This window comes from Dendroctonus ponderosae, unplaced genomic scaffold, assembly GCF_020466585.1.
Source record: "Dendroctonus ponderosae isolate FM_Combo_2020 unplaced genomic scaffold, Dpon_F_20191213v2 Dpon_F_20191213_1, whole genome shotgun sequence".
Classification (NCBI taxonomy): Eukaryota; Metazoa; Arthropoda; class Insecta; order Coleoptera; family Curculionidae; genus Dendroctonus; species Dendroctonus ponderosae.
In genome coordinates, this window is record NW_026017110.1 from 59,239,344 (window position 1) to 59,262,911 (window position 23,568).

General features: G+C 35.2%; 1 protein-coding gene across 3 annotated transcripts in view; it reads left to right on the top strand.

The window, feature by feature from the left end:
- Positions 1 to 3,315: 3,315 nt before the first annotated feature.
- The window catches only part of LOC109532942 (cytotoxic granule associated RNA binding protein TIA1), a 98,200-nt gene continuing 77,947 nt past the window's right edge, over positions 3,316 to 23,568 (top strand). For all 3 annotated transcript variants that reach the window (XR_007282460.1, XM_048670564.1, XM_048670563.1), the window contains exon 1: positions 3,316 to 4,054. Coding sequence is in view for 2 of the 3 variants with exons in the window: in XM_048670564.1 (XP_048526521.1) it covers positions 3,968 to 4,054 (87 nt within the window). In the remaining variant the exon portion in view is untranslated. The remainder of the gene's footprint in view (positions 4,055 to 23,568) is intronic.

Sequence of the window (23,568 nt, forward strand, 5' to 3'; positions counted from 1 at the left end):
ACGAAACGTCAGGAAGAAATTCCCATAGACCACGACTTGAAAGCCCGGAAAACATTCCTAAATGTGATTTAATCGGCCGTGAAAGCCTTCATAGTCTGAGTTTTATAACATATTCTTTTACAATATATTAGATAATTGCTAAATCGAAAGCGCCGTTTTCTTTTTATTGAATTGGATTTTCTAAACCCATTTGAATAAACACGTATTTCAATAGTGTCCTAATAAATAATGAATTATGTTGTATTTGAGCCAAAATCCTGCGGTTTCATAAAACTGAAGATATTTTCCCTTTATCCGTGTCGGGGGATTTCGTAAAGGATACTAAACTTCATAGTCCCATACCTACATACGACCTAGAAGTCTGAGCCTTAAGTTCCTGCCTCAGTTCCGATACAGTCAGGATGTTGTAAGCCCATAGGCTTTGCTTAAATAGCTGTTATCAGCGTTGCTGTGAGAAGAAAAAGAAAAGTTCAAATTTTCTTTAATTAACCGAGTCGCAAATTCTCCCAGTGGACAATTTACCAGATAAATTCTTTGTCCTGTACATACGTTTTCAGGCTTTGTCATATGTAGTTTTCGCTAGCATAAAGAAGGTTAACTTTCTGTTTTTCCTCGACTGAAATAGGCCCCCGTGCTTTCGTGCCAGACAAGGTGGGTGATTTATGCACCTAGTAAAAAGGATTTCGGAATAAGGGGTAAGAGATGCCATGAAAGCTGCTTTTCTCATAGGGCAATGATGCGGAAAATCAGTGTTGAATGGTCATGTAAACTTTGGTTATTTTAAGGAAAATGTTGGGGTTTTGCCGGTTTGTTTTGAAAATAAAATTTGTATTCCTTTTCCGTTTTATTTTATTAAAGAAGAATTTTGTTCAGGAGTATATAGATCCATGGACTTTGTTGGCTGAACGCAAGGAACAGAAAACAGCAAAGTTTGAGCCTTTGTCTGAATTTTTGCGAAAAAAAGAAAAAAGAGGCTCTGAAAGGACAATATAACGCAATTATTTAACGAAAAAGTTCCAAACATAATCTAGTACATTTCAATTGGAAAATCGTCCTGGTATGCATATAATAATCAGTTTTTAATAACCACATGTTAATTTAAATTATTTAATTCACCTGTTCCTGAAACAAATGTTTGCGTTTGAATAATTTCAAAGTTATGCCGGCGTATTACTTCCACAGTATATTTTGATTATTTCTCCCAACAGACAAAAATTAAATACAAACCTTTATCAGATTAAAACAATTTAGCATTTGCTAACATTTGCTAGTTCTTGTTTGTTATGTATAATTGTTGGTGGCAGAATTTTCAATTAATTTTATGATTAAACACATTCCAGCATCAATTTTAATTTAATTTGTTTGAATTTCGAACATGAATAATCATGTTGTGCTTCACTTTTATATTTGACAAAACCTGCTGTTCAAAAGGAGATAACTCAAAGAAACGATTCTTTGTCCTGGAAGTATACTCTGTCATATGTAGTTCTCGCTAGAGTAAAGACGGTTAGCTTTAAGTTTTTCGTCTCCCTAATACAGGCCTTACGCTTCGTAGCAGACATCCTAGGTGATTTATACACCTACTAAAAAGGATTTTGGTATAGGGTAAGAGATGCCTCGAAAACAATCTGTATTTTAATGAAATGAGGCAGAAAATCAGTTTTAACCTGCACAACTTCGCAATTTATTCTGAGTTAAACATTAGAGTTAGACAAGAAACTCCGCAGCATATTTTATTGTGTGCATCAAAACTGTAATTTTTTTCAGGATACACGTAATCTAAGAAAAAAAAAATATTCGCCACTCACGATGCCTTCAGGGAACAGTGGACAACGCTTGCTTATTAAAAATTAATATATTTCCTTACCTGTGTGTGAAATGCATTATTTTCTGGGTTGGAACTGTAAGGCCGTTGTGTGCCAAAAAGACCCCGAATTTTATCCGAAATTTATTTTCTTTACGTGACTTGGGCAGATAATGCAAAGAATTAGGTTCAAGTTGTCCTGGTCGCTATCCGAAAATCAATTACAAAGTTTTGTAGCTCATTAGACTTTATCGTAATTATAATTGTTTCAATTAACTACGCAAAAGTTACGGATTTAAATTAGACCGTTTCGGCCGAGCTGGAAATTAAGTAAACCCGCAATTCATTTGTTTTATTTGCCGGAAACGTCTTATTCTTACTTTATTGTTGATCAGTTTTTGAAAGCGCCTTATAACTCCCAAGCAATGATTTTGCCCCGTAAGAAATACTGCTGGATAATAAAGCTGAAATTCTATTATTACACAGCTCACTTGGTTTTCAGTTTTTCTCTAAAGAAACTTCCTATCGTTTTTTAGCTCAGGAAAGATCGAGAAATTGGTTTGGTTCAATAATATTTCAAATGCTGTATAACCACGTGGAGATACCAGTAAAGGATTTTTATTTTTAGGAAAAGTTATTTTCTCCAACAAAAAAATCAACTTTCAATCTGCAGATATTGATGTCAAATCTTGGAATTTTAAAAGGATTTTTTGAGGCCCTTGGACTACCTCTGGAAAGAAATGAATCAGTAGGTTTCCTTGACATGTTTACCAACAAAGTTGTAATTTTTCTTTGGGCTAATAGTGGACTGTTATTCCTTCCAGATAATTACCCAGTTTTGCTGCAAATTCTAGATGTGTATCCGCACAGCAATGAATAATTAAGTAACTATTTTAGTGCGTGAGCTAAAAGAGAATAATTGTTACCCGCTCCATGACTTGTCCAGAGATGAGAATGAAATACATTTAAATATTTGCACTCTAAATTGGGGTGGGTTATCAGAAGCACCTCCAGAGGTCTACCGCAGAAACTTTTAACACATTGACTTGCTTCCGAATACTGATATTAAATAATTGTCAGCGCTCCGCGCGTCAAGCAGTTCTGAGTGTTAGCTACACTTCTGAGTTAACAGATTTAATTCATTACTTTTGCATTACACACACATTAGGATGGGATAGACGATTCATAAGAGCAATTGTTTAAATTGTTATAGTAAATTTTCTGAGCAGTTTGGGTTGCTGCTCAGATTATTTACTGCAGCCACGTGTAGAGTAGTAGAGAATTAACGATGGGTAGAGTGAATCAATGAACTTATGAGGAAGTAGCAGCGAAATGCAAGAAATATTAAAGTCTATGAAAGTGTTAGGGGTAGTCCTAGAGTGGCGGCGACACGCCCGATGGCGGACGGCCCCCGCTTGAGCACGCGTTGCCGCCTTCGGCTCTAAAACGGCCGTCCGACTATGGGGCTCTGTTCTGTTCTATAGCTGCTTATTTATCGCTCGACTGTGACCTCAAACGCGACGCTGAACTTTACCTGCCGCATCAGTTGTTATTCTTGTTCTGTAGTCGTCTGAGGCAGCGTCTTTCCTCGACTGACGGTCCCTTCATGTGCGTCTGAAGCTTATTCTGTTCCGCCAGCGCGCGTAAACAAAAATCGGCCACGTGGTGATTGTGTCATGATCAACAGGGTAAATACGTAAACACGCATCCCTTCCACGCATCCTGTGACGTGAAGGAAAGGCGCGCGAGTTGAGTGCGAGTGACCGATGCTACTCTCTGCTGCAATTTAGCAGCTGTGTTTGTTGTTGAAAAGTAGATTTAGCCACTACCTTGGCTCCTCCACCGGCACTTGTGGGCTATAGCCTTGTCGGCGTATATCCTTACGCCGTTTGGCAGCCCCAGAACCAGTCACAACCCGATCCAATTGGGCCCATTCGCACTCAACGCAACCCCAGTCACAGATCGTCTCCATATCCTTCTCAAACGGTGCAGATACCCGTACAGCTTGCTGTGCAACCTCAGCCGAGCACAGTAGTGCAACCTCCGCACGTGGTTGTAGCTCCTTGTAGTTGCAGCAACCCAAGTGGCAACTCCGAGCCCAAAGACAGCACGCAAGTGCAAGGCTCTACTTCAGCAGCTGCAACTTCTTCTACAACGACTCCAATGTTGTTCGTGCCGTTCACTGTTCCCACTTTTGCCCCCACCGTGGCCGCCGCTGTGACCACATTGCCTAACATGGGAACTCCTAAGGTTTGTTTATCAATTTACTCACATTAATTGGGATATTTTGAGAAAGTGGTTTGGACTTTGGGTCTCAAAATACACCGTTGGCTTGGCACTTTGCAATAACTTGCCACTGTTCACCTAGCTTAGCTTTAAATTTGCCCCGGAATCAGATGCGACGTTTAAAAAAATTAAGTAACTTTCGATTCCGGCGTGATTGGAAAAAACTGATTTAATTTATTTTCAATCGTTCGCACGTAATTCAGAAAAGTATGATTCACATTTCAATATATTATCACCAGTTAACTTGAGTATATGCGCATCAGTTCCTATACTTGACTTGACACATGTCAACGTTTGACTGTTTTATGCTCCAATGCACATGCATAAACAATCGGAAGCCTTCTGATTTCAATATCCTAGCTTATTTTCACGGCGTCTACATATATTTTCTTCATTAGCGTTGTCAAGTCTCTGGAGTGTTTTTTAAAATTGATGGCACATTCTATTTGACATGGCCCATGAAGTAACAATTATTGTCACAATCCTAATGCAGCGCTTTCTCATTTATAAACATCACGTACATCAACTTGTGATGTAATTAATAGTTTTCCACCCTGGTGATTAATGTGTTCATATCACACATTTTATCTTGTATGTATTTATTACTTTACTGGTTCTGTATGTAAAAGGTGGAACTGTGATGGATGATGGGCTCATTATATTGTTATTACTGTAATAATTTTCTTTAACCCAATTAGTCCACCATGACTGTTATCATAAGATCTTATCGGGTAAACCCATTTTTGCCCGGAGTTACTCAACCTACTCTTTGTCCCACTAGTGATTTAATTAAAATATTTCACGAGATTATAACTTACACAAATTCCCTGGTTAAAAGGTCAGATTTTCTAACATGTACAGTTTTTGCTGGCGTAGATGCCCACTCAATTGTATGATTAACTGTGAAAAAACGTCAAATAAACGCACTATTATACCATGGTCCAAAGCGCAGTTACTTGTCGTGAAGTTCATCCAATAATTTGTTATCCCATCAATTTTTGAGTGTTGAAGCTTTGAACTGGAAAATATTGCTGCAATAGATATGAAATCACTTTCATAGACGTCACATGAAACCATAAATAGCAATAATGTAATTATGAAATATGAGCACATTAATCGCTGGTAAATAATACCAAAGTGCGTTTTTAGTTATGGGCAAAAATTGCAGAACTGGAGTGAAATTTGTGCATTTCAAAGTGACTGATAAACACACAATTTGTATATGCATTAGGCAATTTGTGGAGAAAATTTGGGATAAAACAAGATACCTTGATCGGCACTACAAGCTCCTTTAAAGCTGCAAAATCCCATTTCAATTGCACGATTACATCAATATTCTATTCATTTTGAGCGAATTGCCGGAGAATGATTCTTACACGATGGGCATCATCTGCTCCCCAAGTTCGATACTAATACAATTATTTCGTGCTTTGACGCATTTTAGAGCGTTGGCCTTATTTGGGTTGGGGTCTGAAAATGCCGAATTTTACACACGTTAAGTTATTTAATCTGCTGTTGATTTTAGCCATCAAAAATTGATTAGCTTGGTTCGAGCTTCGGTGCTGAATTGGCTGGGCAAATATTTGATGTAGAGGCGGTCATCATAAGCAAAAAATTACGTAGTTCAACTATGTTTTTTCTTATTCTTTCATCACGGTTAATCGAGTTATATTTAGATGGAATCTTTGTTGTTCATCAGAAATACATCGAAAATCTTTGAGCCGTCTTGATTAAAATATTACAAAGCCTATTGTAAACTCTTTTTCGAATCAAACGCCAACAAGCTTAGCGTCCGATGCGAGCTAATTTTCCAATTTAGATGTTGGTGACAACTCCAAGGAGCTGTAAATTCTGTTTATGTGAAAATCAAGCATTTAAAAGAATTCTGTCCGACAAAGTTAATAAATGATTAAATCCGACTAAGTTTTGCTTGCATAATTAATTAAGCACCAAAAATAAGGGTCCAAAAAGATCTCTTCGCGAGCTTGGATTTCCTTTCATTAATGTAAATGAAAACTTTTTAAATGATAATTTTCGTATAAATTTTCAAATGTATTTTCCTTTTGAATTTGAAATTGGTTGTGCTCATTCTTCCACACACACCGGTTTTTATTTGCAATTTTCACAACTTGTGTGGAACCGGAACAGGTTATTGGCAACACACAAAATCGCAATAGTGAATAAATCTAATATAATCTGGAGCAAAATAAAATGACCAAACACTAACCAGAGCTAACTCGAACGTGTTTCGACTGTCTCTTGATCTAGTTAACTTTTCCAACTCAATATTTCATGGATTCATTTTATTTGTTATATGTGGCGGAATTTGAAATGTCCTAACTTTTTCTAGCAGATTCACTATTAATATAATTCGTCGGTTTGAGAATCCTCGAGAGTATCAGAGAACCAAAAGTTTCAAGCCTACCTGTCTTCAGTTAAGAGAATTCACTTTCAACTTTGGTTTGACTTTCCATTACTTTAGCTTGTCAACATTCAAGTCCGAAATCTGGAATCGACGTTGCTGGTGTTAAGCCCTTAAATTCAAAGATGATACAGGCTTCTGCAATATTTAGCTAAAGTAAATAAAATGAAGATTGGCTTACTTTTCCAGTACTTCGAAAATTAAACTTTAATTTTCCGGTTTATTCAGCAAATTTGCAAACATTTGAAATTTGCGTGCCCCTTGGCAATATTTTTCAAAAGATATAATGCCGGGAACTATTTATTTATAATGGACGCACGTCGGTTTTTTGCAGGATCGCCTGATCCCACGTCAATTGTTATATACAAAGAATGATAAAGAATTATAGCAGCTTTTTTTGGATGCGTATACTAGTTTCCCTGGATGTTAAGACCTATATCAAGCTGAAGGGGCCACCAGGGAATCCCTTGTCTTGTTTCAAGAATATTACTCTGTCATTTTTAATATTATATGAACCAGGGGTCCCAGAATTTTGCATAATTCGAGTTACTGGCCGTGAAATAATAATTTAAATATTATCTAAAATTTTCGAATATTTCAGAAGCATGGTACCGAGCCTTGCTGGCTTAATGAATATCTATTGAGTATCTGAAAAATATTCATAAAATGTCCATTCTCAAGAGTAAATAAAAATACATACTTTTTCCATCTCTGAATACGAAATTACAAATCATAACATTTTTCCCTCTGAATCTCTCCCCAGAGTCAATTTTCATAATCCCCCAATGGTTTTTGTTTGCCGAAACCTCGCCAACCGTCTTGGAGGTCTCAACATCGTATCACTTCATTGTTATTTTTCAAATTGCCTCAAAAATTACTTTCTAATTTTCGGCTTCTGACAGCATCCACTAGTTAAAAGTTTTTTCTTCAGTAATACTTTGATGGGACTTAACAGGGCAAGGAATAATGAGGTTGGTTGTATTAAGGATTTTACTAGCTTTCTGCTAAAAGCATATCTGCAATCAGGTTTTCTTATAAGGTTGGATGTTTTGTGCCATCTAGTATCTCGTTTGTAGGGCGCAGTAGCTAAATTGGAAGGTTTCCGCTAGGGTTTAATTTTTTGGCGAAAAAAACTTCTGACTGTAACACTGAAAGTTTACGAATGAAAGTTTATATAATTGACTGATTTTGCTTCGTAATGTTTAAGTTGGCGTTGAATAAGAATTTAGTTTTGCTATAAATTTTGTTGAAATTTACGCAAAGAAGCAAATTTCCCAGCAGGAAATGCAGACAATTTAAACATTATTTAATATCTGAAAGCAGTTCGACCTGACGCTCCAAACAGGAAGAATTTCAAGCCATTTTGAAATAGCTATTGTATCATCTTGCAGACAGCCGAATATACAAAGCAATTTCCTAAGCAGCATTCTGTTTAATTTTGATTCAAATCTTCAATTTGAATTATTCTGTCAATTCAAACATATAGATTATTTGCTTCGTGTTGTTAACATTAGCTTCAAGTTTGCCCACTATTGAATTATTGCTAACTCAATATTAAAGCCTGTATTACAATTCACGTGTTTCCTAGTTTCTAAGTTTACATCCTTACGTTATATACATGGTCTTTGTAGCGGTTTAAACTAAACTGGGAACACCCAGACTATGCGGGAAAGCTTTTAAAGTAAATTAGTAAGTTAGCAGTCAAGCATATTCAATTTTGCCGGTAGTTTATCAATAATTAAGTTGGATGTTTACAAATCCACATCGCTAATTATTCCCTTAGATTTGTATTTATTTAGCTTCGAAAAGATAATATCGCTCGGGTATTTAGCTCTGTGTTTCATCATTACAACGTCATCTAGTTAAACCAAGCAAGGCTTTTGCGTTAATCCTCGAAATGCCACTGCATTACATTATGCGACGTTTCTACTGCATCATGTAAACCTAATTAACCAACGGGACTAGCCAAGAGGGCTTAGCCAAACATTTCTAGTTTAATTCATAACTAATGGGCGGATGGAGAATAATACTCGAAAATGTATATGGACATTATCTAATATTTCACGTCCTTCAGATTCTCCTAAAATGGGCTAGTAGTATCAAGTTCCAATATTTACCACTTTCCAAAATCTCACTAAAGAATACCCTGTGAATGTAGTACCCCGTAAATGATACAATTTTTGTTATGCTCGTCACTGAACCATTTATCCAAATTAATCCAGCAGCACCGGAATGTTTCTTATCCGTATACGAGCATCATTTCAATTCTCTACGTGAATGCTGCTGGAGTGAACGTAACTATCCTGAGCATTTCTTGTTTAGATTAACAAATGGAAATAAGGTTTTTGTTGGTAAATAAAATGCATACCGTCGAGGTCCCAGCTGCATATTTCGCAGTTTAAGCTATAAAGGTTCGGAAAATTTGCCAGGAAAACTGAACTGTAAATAATTGCATGAGCTTCAATAAGATGTCTTTTTCCCAGTTTTGAAACCGATAGATCTTCAATAGTGTAGGGAACAAATGAAAGTTTGGGTCGAAACAAAATACAATCTGAAGCAACTGTATTTATGGTTCATATTGAAACTAACATAAAATTTGGCGAAACAACAAATTTTATTACAGTTGTCAGTATTGCTCTGGTTAAGCAACTCTCTGATTATTAGAGCTATCTCTTTCGAAAGTTTTCCTACCATAACTCCATTAACCGGATTTTGTTATGAAAAGGAGAATATTGATAAATTAATTCCGTTTAACATTAGCATGCAGTATGTTGCCGGAAGGATAAGGCCAATTTAATTCTCAAGTTCATCTGTTTGTTACTCAGACCCCCGGGCACTGCACTGAATCGCACAATTCCCTGGTGTTCCAAATGAATATTCAGCAATAGTTGTGCTGGTTTGGTTACAATCAAAGCTGGATGGGTGCAAAATCTGAAAATATGAATATATCAATCAACAGACGTGCATCCTACATATGTATCGGTTTTTCCAAATAAACTTCCCTTCAATTTCAATTCTGCTGAAACCTTAATTTATTGCATCGCTATGAAACGCGTATGAAGCATTTTTCCTCAAATGAATGGAATTATGCATTTTTTTAATGGTCCAACCGCAAACGATGAGTTTCAATATAAAATAATGTTTAAAATTTATTGTGACAACTTTATATGTATATGAAATATTCAGTAACGGAATTTACTTCATCGAATGATATCGCTTCCCATCTCTTTGTGCTGTTCATGCAAAGAACTAATTGAGCATACATTTCCGATGCAGCAACGTTAGTGCATTTTAACACAGCGCAAAATTTTACAGACGAAATATATCAAAGTTCGAAAATAAAATGGCCATTGAAAAATGATGTTCCTGGAGGGGTGGTCCTGAAACCGTCGGACGGTCGACTACTAAATAATGAACCCGCATGAACTTTGAGAAATGAACGCTAATGTCTGAAAATGAGTTAATTATCAAAGCCGAATTTAGGGCGCTTTATATTTTTGATTAACTGAAGGAAAATTCTGATTTTATTGTTAGCAATTTGTTCAGTGACATGCCGTTATTCGTGAATTATTTCTGACCATTATCATCTTAGCTTCAGCTTAATTTCTTAGAACAGAAACTACTTAATTTCGGAAATTTCTCTGATTTAGGATCATTTTTAAAAAACAATTTTAGATTTATCAGCGAGAATGGCAAGTATTCAAACCCCGTAATTCCATAATGAACAGATTACAGATGATTACAAGGTGATAGTTAACATGTCATTAATTACACGGATTTCACGCAAATAATCGCATCTCCACACTGGTGATGTGGCTTAAATTCAAAGAACGTCTGCAAGCCATTTTGGGGAATGCAGCTGCTGTTGGCAGCAAATTAATTTATTTATGAACACCGTGATTTCGAAATTTAATTCCGCATCGGAAACAGGAATGCTGCTAAATTTATAATGAGTGGACTTCAATTGACTGTAAAGGGCCAGAGATTGTTGACCGCGGACCGTGATACGAAACAATATTATTACGGCACTTTACAAATCGCAATTATTGAACATTCTTGTCGAAATGAACTATTGAGTGACGGAGATATCGACCTCGAGGTGAATTTCATTCGCAAAATGAAAATACCAGTTGACGTTGCTCTCGATCTCAAAGGCGCTATTTAAGCGATCGCTAATGAAACCCTTCAGTTTGTTTCAGTTTTAATATTAGAACCGATTGAACTTCTAAGATATCCGATTAAGTAATTCGTTGCCGGAAGTCACTTCAATTATTACCAATCCGCGAACTTTGTTTGTTTTGCCTTTAAAAGATAATTGCGGTAGGATTTAATTGATTGGAACTTCCGACAGAAAATTAATAATAATCCTGCTGTTGTGATCTTAAAAGTTAAAAGCGTCACTGTTTTTACTTGACATAATCACTCAATTAACCAGTTGGCTTAAACTGCCGGATATTATCCAAAGCTCTAACATTGATCCACATTCAATTGAGCGATGTCAGTCGTTAGAAGTTAAGATGCATTGGCTTTTCGTTAATGGAATAATTAGTAACACGTGCAATTACAAATCCCAACCAACCTATTAATTATGACGTGAATTAGAAATTTACAGTTGAGTCTGTAGGCTATTCTCGTTGGCTAATTAAGTTTGCATCATGCAAGAGAAAGCCTTACGTGGTGCAGAATAGAGGCACTTTCAGGATTTGTGATTAAATTACATGTAGGGCACCGTTGCTGAATTGTAGCGCTAAAATAGTCGTCAATATAAACAAACCACCAATTAAGCAACTTGCTCATCATGAGTTGTCTATTGACCGATATTAAGTGATTTGGACAACTGATCGCTGAATCTATCTTAGCCTGGACACTCAAATACGTTCTAAAGGGCCATTGAATCAATTGAAAATAGCCGTTTCATGACGTTTTCTCTATGAGTTTCTATTTTGTTCTATTTTGTTCTATTGGATTGAGGTGAACATGAACTTTTTCTATAGTTTTCCATTTTGTCCAAGCAAAAACACAAAAAGCACAGTGTTTTATAAATTAATAGAACATTTTCCTGCCATGCAATATTAGAAAGAGAATAGCATTTACATTAAATAAATTGTAAATCCATATTCTTCCTTCAGCTTATATTGTGAAATATTAATATATTCACCCTCTTCTATGCTGGTTTCATAGCGGCGCTAAAGCTCAAATATATTAACCTATTCTAAATGGGGGTAAGCACTATTATGCCTAATTTATAGGTGTTACTTGAAACCTTTGAAATATTACAGAAACAAAGAAATATTGTACGCATAGGCGACTAATCCGAACTAAATTATGGAAAAACTGTGCCGTCTGAAAAGGCACAGTTCATAACGCCGGCATTAAACAATTTTTTGAGCTTAAACATCACTACATTGCGTTTCCAATAACTATTTAATTTTTTATGATATTTGTCAAATTGCTGTTATATAATGTAGCTGGATATGATGGCCACTTTTTGTAAAACCCGCGCAACGCTTCTTTTCCTAATTTATTTTCTATTTTCTATCCCTTTGATGACATACTAAAAACCTATTTATGTCTTGCTTCGTTCCTTAAGACTGGGAACTGTTGCAAATTATCATATTTTGGACGACTATAAAAATCATCGATACTGGTTTCACAGGTGAGACTCATGCTCAACTGAGTTGGAGAATTTCTTTAAATCATTAATCCTTTGCGGCATCATTTTAATTTACAAATATGTCATAATTTAAGTGGATGTGATGGTTATTCCATTGAAAATTGTGTAACTTTAACAAAATCTTACAAGTTCATTTTATATAAAATATCTGTAATAATTAATACGCAATTTTCCGTCAAATCAATTGCCTCTAGATCTTCTCTGTTAAATCCGTCGCTATTTTTGCATTAGGTTTCGACTTGATACCAATTAAGGCGGCACAGTTCCTTGATTTATATCATTTGATTATCCAAATAACGCCTACTTGTTTTTTCGCTGTGCATTGCTTCAACTTTAAATTGATGGTAATGTAGAAGACACGAGAGCTATAAATTGTTAGTAAATATATTAGAGTTTAATTAGCAACTTGCAGCGCTACCCCTGACACTAAAACTTTAATTTCAACTATTAAGAACTTTGTGTTCTGATAAATTTCCAAGTTAGTTTCTAAAATTATGCGTTTCTTAACGGAACTTTCAGTAACAGGGAAGCTGAAACCTTTTCCTTTGTTTCTCGAATGTTCAAGTAAAGATCATGGAATAGTTGAGTGACAAAATTACATACCAAAATACATTTGGAGTATTCACTCTACAAGGGCAACGATCCTTGAATTCGGTTTGGCTATGTAGTTTTAGTAAAAAAGACAATTTCAATCAACTGTCTATGAGTGGGAAAATAAAATAGGTATTGTGTAGCTGATTGGAAAGGTGAAATTTTTGCCTTTCGAAACCAAATTGAAATTATTTTAGTATTCGTTCGAGCGGTATGCTATGAACGCAATAGAAAATTTGGGTAATGAGCCCGAAAATTGCGTACTGGCGATAAAAAACAAAAGCGCTTTTGAATATGTATTAGTTTCTGTGACTGCTTTAAATTTTCAAACTCCATCAAACGATGTGGTCGTATTTTACCATTTGTTCGAAACATCGGCAGCACTAAAATATACATGTCTCGGTCGATATATTTATTGGCGCACACTAACAAGGTGATAAGTAAGAAGATCCGTGGTGTTGAGATCAAATTCGCTCTGTAATTTATTCATTTATAGAGTAAACTGCCTCGAACACTTTACTGCTTCCTTGTGTTGCTACTCTAATAGTATTATGTTTTGAATGAAGCTGGCTGGAAATGTAAATTTTCATGAATTTCAATATCTTCCCTTTTACATTTCGCGTTATTCTAACGCAAAAAGACAGTTTAACATTAATGTAGCCGGCAAAAGACTTGGGTTGCGTCCTGCTCAAACACCTTTCATTAACGTTTATTTATTATTTTGCCTTTATTTAGATATCGTTTGTAAAGAGTCAAGCGTACATTGAGTTTCATTTAACTTCATCGAAGGCTGTTATGAAACAATTAATCAAATGGATTCAATATTATTTAGTGGATAATGGATAAAACCGATCATTCAGTATCAAGACCCAAATTAATGAATTTTTTTGATAGAGATAGTTTAATTTGCTAATGCTTCATTGGCAATATTTCCAAGTGCTTTTTGTGCTATATCCAAAATCAACGCCAGCTCTATTTTGTGCAAAGAGGCTTCATAATTAATCAGGTGAAAATTAATAAATGACTGCAAAAATATTCGGTGGAAGCAGGGTTGGAATTAAAATTTATATTCAAACTTTCAACTATGCGAAATATTAAACGCACTCAAATTGTGTGCTTACATGGTTTATGTAGTGCTACGTAAAGCATTCTACTTTAATAATAACAGTTATTTGAAAGTCCATGTGCATAGTATAATGCACTAGACATTGAAAGGTTCGGATGCTACATTTCATTATCATATGAGCTTTGTAAAACCACTTTTATCTCTAGGAGTTTCATGTGGAAAGTGCATACCCCGATAAGTGTTTAAGATAAATGAATTTGAATTACAGGAGGGGAAAAGTTTTGTTCAATGCGCTCAAGCTAATTTCAATACCTGGGGAAGTTTCATGTTGCCTGCAATCCATAATGTCGAATATTTTATTACTTTCTCTTAGTATATTAAAGTTTTTGAATGAACTCCCTGTAATTTACAACATTCTTCCTCGATAGGTAAACTGGAATTCAATATACCTCGAGTTCACTCAAAGCGCTAGCATGTATGGAAAAAGTTCCTGCATCTTGCCACTGTTATAAAGTTTGAGGAATCAGTTTTCTGTTGTGAATATTATGCAGTTTTCAGGACATCAGGCATAGTTGCAGCACTTTTCATGCTAACGGCATTAAACATTGAAATGATGTGAAATATTGCCACATAATATACATAATAGTTAAACACTTGGTGTGGTTCACACAAAGAGAAAACCTTATGGATAACTGTTATCCGTAATGCTTCATTTCCCTTTACTTTGAAACAATTTAAAGCAAGAAAGTGTAAATAGATTTACCCATTAAATTTCAGGTTCGTTCCGTTAAACCATTTTGAAACGATTTCAGTCTATACAAAATTGGATACTAATAACTAATGGCCGAGGATAATAAAGCAACAAAACCGCTTGCTTTAAAAAAGCTGAAATGTAATCTTCTAACGGTGTTCAAAGATAAAAACCTAATGTAGTGTTCCTAAGTATTGTGTTCCAATACAATTAGAGTTCTGATCCGGAAAATACTCGACCATTGCAAGATTCCAATCGAAAGGTTAGCACAATGTTCGCTATTTGATTGTCCCTTTGCCTTCTGCAAATTACAGCAAATTTGCAATTACATTCCTTTTTATTATCTTTGTTAAGCCTTGTTTTATGTTCGTGAATATATTGATACTTCAGATTGTATTAATGGGTTTATTTCCTTCACAAATGGCTTTCGCGAGAAATGCGATATTTTGAATTTGGAATTAAAATTTAATGTATCGCTTAAAATGAGATTGCCTGTTGAAATCTAAATAAGCGGTATATTTTTATATTGATCCAGACTGGAATAACCTGCTCAAATTGAAGTTGATGTTCAATATGTGCAAGTTGCAAGTTTCAAGATAAATTTTCTTGAAATTCTCATTGTGGCGGTTAACGGGCTTGATTGCACTTTGGCAATTTACTTGTTCTGTAATAATTTTGTAGACAAAGGGTATCAAATGAAAGATATCTATTTTGGATACCGAACAGCAGATACATTTTCTCAATGTCTTACGTTTCGGTTATTTGTGAGGATTTCCTGCTTTTACGCTCGCAGGAACAAGAAGTTCTCTTTGTAAATTTACCGCTCGTTCTCTCCGATGCTTCCATGTGCCTTTAAAATCAAACCTTATTTTAAAATACAGGTTTGTTGGCTTTGAAAATACAGAAAGAAAGCTTTGTCTTGTCGAACTTGAAGTTAAATAGATATGGAAATATATACATATGTATCGGATTTATCTCGTAGATTGATTATTGGGTTTAAAAATATAAATAATTGCTGCATTGCAGCTGTACCGAAGAAATACGAGACAACCAAGCAATGATACTGCGCCAGTTGCCAATTTTTTTCAGATGGAAGTTGTAATTGCTCTGTTAAAACTTTATATAACAACGGGCGGCTGTGTCGCATTTAGTTTATTGTTTGAAACTCGTTACAAATTTGCACCGAGAATATTGGCGATCATGAAGGTTTATCACGTGAGCACGGTTCGGTAATTGCTCCATGTAGTTTACATGAGGTTGTTTTAAACAGAATTGAAACTAAAATGTTTTTGTAACGGTTGAGTTTAAACAAATCCACGAACAGGTAAATGCAAGATTTCGTTCGCATCTCCAGTATTTATATTTTTTCGCATAAACAAACCATTAATCCCGATATTGCAAATAGGGATTAATATCACAAAAAATTGCAAATGAAAAGAACTAGCAGTTCGAATTGAAAGCTTTAATTTCAAAAGGCATGAGAGTCGGCTTTTAAGCTGCCGTCGATGTTAAGATTAAAAACCGTACATACCCGCCGGCTTTAGGGATTGCCAGTGATTTACAAGTCTTTTTGGTTGATTAATATTGAAAATATCTGACCTTATAAGCAGATTCGTCAAATAAAATCCTATTGGTAAATATACATTTTTTCCAAATACACAGATCCGTAAATTTAACGCAGCGCTTAAATATTTCCTTTTTTTTAACTTTGGACCGCGAATATTTAATCAGCCGTTAAGCCGATTTCAATAATTTTTTCAAATTAGATCACATCTCTATTGTTATTTTAATATACATGTATAATAAATATTTAGTACCGGGTTTTAACTAGTGTTGTTTTCTTGCCGAGAGTGTAAATCTGCAGAGGTCTGCAGAAGAAAACCATATGGTGTTATGTACTACGTCTTCTTAGTAACTTATCTACCTTGAGCCAATCCAGAGATTTTCATGTTTTTATGACCGGTCACATTTTCCGCAGGAAATTTACTTAAACTTGCTAAAAACTGTTTTAGGTCCGAAAATGGAGGTGCAAACAAAATTTATTTTCATTACAAGCTTAGAGCTCTCTACATCTGTTTCATATTTTACGTATATCTGATCCGTAAAAAAGCAAAACAAAAGCAATATCCTTAGGTGTGAAAACAAGCATTCCATAATTGAAGTAACAAAATAAACAGAGCTCTCGACTTGTATTGTATTGAAATTTGCACTCACAGGCTTTCTGTCAACATTTTTTTATCACAAATGAAAAAAAATTAAGGAAATTGCGCGCTGAAGATCTGGTCGGTCATAAAAAAATTAATATATCTTGAGTGGCTCAGAATGAAGAGACGAATAAACGTACAAATTACTCAGAAAATATGACAGAAAACATTGTATGCTTTTTTTACTCTGGGCAGTCTCATATTACCCGCAGATAAATTTTAACTTTGACCAAGAAAACATGATTGTATTTAAACATTATTTGACAAAAAACATTTTCAAATCGAATAACCGGCTGCGAAAATATCCACAGTCCAAAATTAGGGAATGTTTAAACTACACGTTAAATTTGAGGCGCAGTGAATGAAGTTTAACATTGTATGGGAATTTAGAGGAAACTTTGATTATAATTCCACCAGAAAGTAGTTTTTCATATGGATAACGTCGTAATTCAGCGTGATTTTATAAACATTGAGCCAGAGGGAACTGAATCTATATAATAATAAATATAGGTGTTTAATTAAATTCTAAAACATTTATACGAAGACGCAACTGAGTTTATCTGCATTGTCATTTCACCTGAGTGTTTTCGCACTCGAATATAGTCCGAAACTTTAGAATGGCTTTTTGTGACTGTATTTCTGTATAAATGGGTACGTAGCTCACAGCGTCCGGGGAGTATTTTGCGGTTTTTATGACAGAAAGGGAGGTCTTAAAGGCCACCGGGATTCAAAGTTGGGTACTTGGAATTTTCGGTATTTGGACTACGATCCCGCGAAGACAAGTCACGTATGTAAATAAATAAATGCGAACAGACACGAAGTGAATATGGAGTTGCTTTTAGCCCGGCAGAATGTCGATGTGTTTCTATATCCATTTGTTGTTCGTCTCAAATTACATTCGGTTGCCAATGCTTTTTGGATAATAATTATTCGATAATCCAGATTATGTCTGGTACGGGAATTGAATACAATTTCATCATTAGTATCAATATATAATTACTTGGTCAGTTTGTATTAAAAGTCCCCTCTAATTATATGGGAACATATCAGTTATCTATGGGGCCACTGATTTCGTCCCTTTTCCTCCATTAAGAAGCGCCTCAGCATTCGCACTATCTACTAGCTTCTAGAAGCTCGTTTCCTTTATTTTAAAGGTTGCAGAACATTTGAAAAATCTACGTATGATCGACATTTAATCAGTTAATTGCTTTTGCTAATAGTTTGACTCAAGTATTTCACATATGGAAAATCGCAGTTATATACTGCTGACAGCACGGGTCCTATTAACAAAGAAACGTCCCTCAGAAAGCCAAAAAAGCAGCCTCCAAATTTCGTGGTTGTTTCAATTAGCAACGTGTACCTCGGCCCGATGTTTATTAACGTTGATGTAGGTTTTTTATTGAAAAGAAAAACAGCAGAAAGTTTTAATGTTCCAGAAATGGCAACAGTGTGGACATCGGTTCGTTAGGCTTTAATGGAATTATATTCTCTCTATATAAACCACTTCGTAGCGCGTCCGTCCATTCTGTGCCATCTGCTGTACTCAATGGACGATGGTCAGAATTAGCTGAGTTTTTGTCTTTTATATGAAGGCATTAACTGTTTAATTAATTGCCCGGGAATAATGGCTCAGTTGTAAGTTTAGCCGTTTCTTGGATCTCGTTGTGTTCATTAAATAGTTATAGACGACTGGACATGGAGGAGCTTGAAAATGTATCAAATAGAACTAATGTTTAATGATTGAGTCATCAGTCTTAGTCGGAAAGCACGGGAGATCACTTCGCCCACTGCCTCATCGCCTTTGAAAATGTSCACCGCATTTGTGGACGAAACGTCAGGAAGAAATTCCGATAGACCACGGCTTCAAAGCCCGGAAAACATTCTTAAATGTAATTTGACCGGCCGTGAAAGCCTTCATAGTCTGATAATGTTTAATTTGCTTGTTTACCATTCGATCTACTGGTTTCGATTCCCTTGGCGGCTTACATTTGTATGTAGTGAGAATTTTATAGGGGATCGTTAATAATTTAGGTGATAAGTGAGTAGTCGAGACTACTGACATGGCCATTGTCTGAAATGTGGATAATATTTAGATCAAGAACTTTGTTAATACGCTGAGGGACGTGAATCAAATTGCATCACTGTCATTCACTCAGAAATTGATTTATTTTATATAAAATAAGGAAAAATAAAAGTTTTAATGCCCCCACAATGGAAACACTGCGGACAGGGTTTCGTTAGGCCGTAATGAAATTATGTTCTCTCATATAAGCTGCTTTGTAGCGTGCCGTACGTTTGGTGCCATCTGTTTCTCGCCTTGAATGTTGGTCAGCATTCTCTGGCCTTTCGCATTCTGCTGGGGCTCGTTAATTATTAATTTAATGGAACTCCTGACTGGACCCAACACAATACAGTTACAAATAGGGCCGTTAATAAATGAGTTAATACCCGACCAACATAATCATGTCATAATAGATCTTTTATGTCAAATCTTCACGCGGAAGAGTTCCAAACTTTTGGGAAACGCAGTTGGAAACGAGTTTGATGTATATTCGCAACCGTGATTAAATTTTTTGACAATGCAAATAAATTGACGTCAATTATGTAAACGTTTGAGAGCAAAGGGCGAGAATTGATGCATAGTGTGGAGCTTCAAGAATGTAATTCTCAATTTTCTCTTATTTACCCTTAAGGGCTACTTGTGTATAGCAAAAGAAAAGTTATGGAAAATCGATACAGATATTTTTATAAGTGCTTCGGCGAGATTTATTACCTTTAGACAATATATCATAAAATATAGAGGATACGTTGGGCTCTGAATACTTTTAAAGTTGTAAATGGCAAGCGATCTAGTTCTGAAATAAATTATTCGATGGATGATATTTTTTTCGGAAATGAAAGCTGAGCCTGAGCTTTGTCAGCACATAGAAATTATATTGACAAGATTTAACACAATTACGTTCTTCACTTTGTAACATGAGCGTCGGTTCTGTGCCATCTGTTCCACAACATGCACGGCGGTCAGGATTCTCTCGCCTTTCGCACTCAATGCGGACTCGTTCATTATTAATTTAATAGGTTGCCTGACCGGACCCGGCACTGTAAATTTTCAAATCACGCTTCTCATAAATAAATTAATATACAACCAACACTGCAACAATCTGGAAAATGTTAGCAGAACGTTTTCCAAATTTATAGGTATTCTGTTTGAAATTGGGCATTAACTCTTGGCTTTAGATATGCAAATTTCACTGTTCAACGATGGTATCCAATAAATTTGTCGGTTCGCGGCATAAGCTCATAGTCTCAGATTACTTTACACCTATTTGAATAGCTCTATACATTTATTTACTTATTCTGCAATACCTGCCGTAGAGAGAATTGCCTATTGGAAACGCGAAGCAATAACTACATCCCTATCATCTTTCAACTATTCAATGATCAGTCAAAAGATTAACATCCGATTTATTTGTTTCAAGATGCTGTCGGTATACGCAAACTTCAGCCGATTTCATGATTTTTGAATCACTTAACCATCCACAACGCATTTCTTATTATGTCTTGTTCTGTTGCTGACATTCATTTCTCATAGAATTCGAAGAAAGTTGTCAAAGTAATTATGCGACATTTCAAAGATCAAGCTCTAATACCTCTGGACAGACGGCAGGATGCTATTTTTTATTCAAAAGGTTCAATGATAATACCATAGCTGATATAATATATCATGTTTTGTCTTTTTAACAATGAAATATGTTTCGTGCTATTTTCGTGCCTTAAAGAATTTTACAACGAAGATGTTTAGTCCCAACTCCAATACGTATGAAGATTAATCGCTTTTTGAATTGACTTACTCTGTATTGAGAAAAATTACACCGCCATAATAAAAAAAAATGTTTACTTCCGTTTTACGCAGTGTCCGATAAGCTGCGATAAGCGATAAGAAAGGAGCTGATATATAATGGAATATTTAGGTAATGTGATCTTATTTTTATACTGCTAGACCAGTCTTAGGAAGTAAATATTTGAAATTCTGATAAATTAGTAGACCTCACCTTTAAACAAGCGCATTAAGCTTTCTTTGTAGGAGCGATTCTTTTTGATGGTGTCCCCAAATGACTTTACCTAATCCTTTACCTAAACTGAGTTAATCAATAACATTTCCTTTTGAATTAGTATGTTTTTACAAACTTGCCTGTATGGAATTTATACCTGGTTATCTGATCAATCAATTCTCTTGGCCAATGCGAACCAGCTAGACTTCAGCACTGGTAGATTCCATAAAATTTTATCTACACACTTATTGTATGAGTTATGCAAGTTTCAGTGAAATCCAGCACTTTAGTTATTTATAGTCCCCTTAATTGTCACCGTAATTTTTAGCCATGTCACTAAAGCGTGACTCCCTATATTACGAATTAAAAAATTATAGTTCTCCTGATACATTATAAAGTTTCAGCACACGAAACGGGCTTTTTATGGAAAAATAGCAAGGCTAAATCCCCATATGCACTACGCTATGCGTTTGCATGCTTTATTTTTTAATTAAAAATTTTCATTCCGATAGCGATTTACTCCGGAGATGGCCCAGGTTTATTAACATTGTAATAATTAATTGTCCACCTAAGTTCAATAACATGTCTGGTGAAAAATGCATGGAATGTCAACTAATGTAAAACTCTAGTTCAGACTAGACTGCAGGAACATTCAACAGAGAAAAGTTAAGAAATTCAGAACTTTAAACTAACAAATAGTGATATCGAAAGTGCTCAAAAATAATAGTGCGTAATTGATGTTGGCGTATCCTTGCTGGTCCCATTTCCATTATATAACTAGTGTTAATTAGATAAACACCAGTCTGTGTGACAATTATTATTATTGTAGAGAATTGGGATATTATCCAGGCAGGATTAAGCTAATTGATAAGCTGTATGCTAAAATCCCAATTACCCTTTATACATACGATAATGACGTCTCGTTTAAATGCAGCGTATTGTTCATTAATGTGCCGCTAAGACATATAATAATTATGGCACTACCCTTTGTCTGTTCTTAATTGGGAGCTCGGTCATGGGATTTCAGTGCAAAATCTGGAATGAAAAAAGAGCGAGTTCCTTCTGCATTTTAAGCTCGATATTCTGAGCCACCCGTAACGTCATTTGCATTTTTTCGATCGAACCGAGTTGGATAGAGCCGGAGCTTTGGTTTCGACATACGTACCCTCTTTTAACCACCATTTTAATTTTATATATTGCCAGCTCAGGGCGCTAAAACGCAGTTGACAATAATTATAACTTTCAGAATTAGGGATAAAAGGGGATATTAAAAACAGACAGTTGCAGCTTAACGGGCTATTTCGGTTTTAATTTTCTTGCTGCTTTTACCATATTGGATTATGTTGGGCGATCTTTTCGGAAACATTAATGAAACTGGTAATCCAAAAGCGAAATAATCCATAAAATTAGTTTGGCTGGTGTCGGATTGAAACAATTATGAGACTTGAAAATATCAGCACAGAAACTGTGAAAGAAACTGAGAAAATTCAAAAGCTTAATTAGATGCAGTGGATGAAATTTTGTTTCGCGCAATTCTTAGCGAGTGCATTGTGAAAAATTCAATAGCTATTCCTCCAATAGCGCAATTATCCTTAATGAGCAATTCATGTTGATGTTCATTTCCGTTAGGCTGGTAATTTTTCAGAAATAAAATTATTATCCTAAAGGAAAAGCGACTAAAACTACAGCTACTACTTCTCTCTGGTAACGATTATTACCGCAGATGTTTTGCGAATAGAACATGCTATGTCAGTATTCAATTAAGCTTTGTAATAAAAGGAAAACAAGGGTGCCATTAATTTTTTTGTGCTTTTAGAGGCCATGTTTCCTTTTAATTTATTTTATGTTACAGTGTAATTATTTGCAATGATTAGCTGCCTAAAGTTGCAAGGGTATATCCTACCAGTCGCACTTTTCTTTTAATTAAACCCAAATAAAATTTTCATCTCCGTAGAGAGAAAATAAGTCGCATTCGTCAGCCTCCCTTGTTTCTTTATAGGAAATTGGTCTCATACTGAGTGCAATGTGTGTTGCTTCGGATATTTCCAGTAAGAGCATGGATTTTCCTACAAAATTGGTAATGAATAAAATTACAGTAAAACCGCCCGGTTTATTTGCTATTTAAAATTAGCCGGATGCAATCACTACCATCTCCTATAAACCTCTGAGAAAATGTGAAGTTAAACTTACTAAATAAACTGTTCGCAAATGTATTTCTGCATTTCCTGCATTTCTCCGCAAAATCGATGATAAAATAAATCGCCGTTATTAGATACATATAAGCAGATGAAATGTGGCATTACTAAAAATGTTTTCATTTTAATCCTATTACACATATCATTGATAACAATAATTTTTCCCATAACGTCAATGTTTCATTCGAATTTATTTGCCTTGATGTAATTTATGGTTTATATTTTAAATTAAATCAACAATTAAACTACTATTGTGCAAAATGATTAATAAAATTGGAACTGAAGCCACCAATTTATTACATCACCCCTGATCGATAATCCAAAAACTATATTACACATTACCAACTAATGCAATATATTATTTTCACATCAGGAATATGTGGATATTTGGGTTAATATAGCTTATTTTCGATTTAACTTTGTAAATATTGCTTTATGCTGAATTGTTTTTTAATGCTTCTGTTGATGCAAGCAGATATCCAGTAATTTTTGAGGTCTTCGAGCGGGAATTCATTTATCAGAG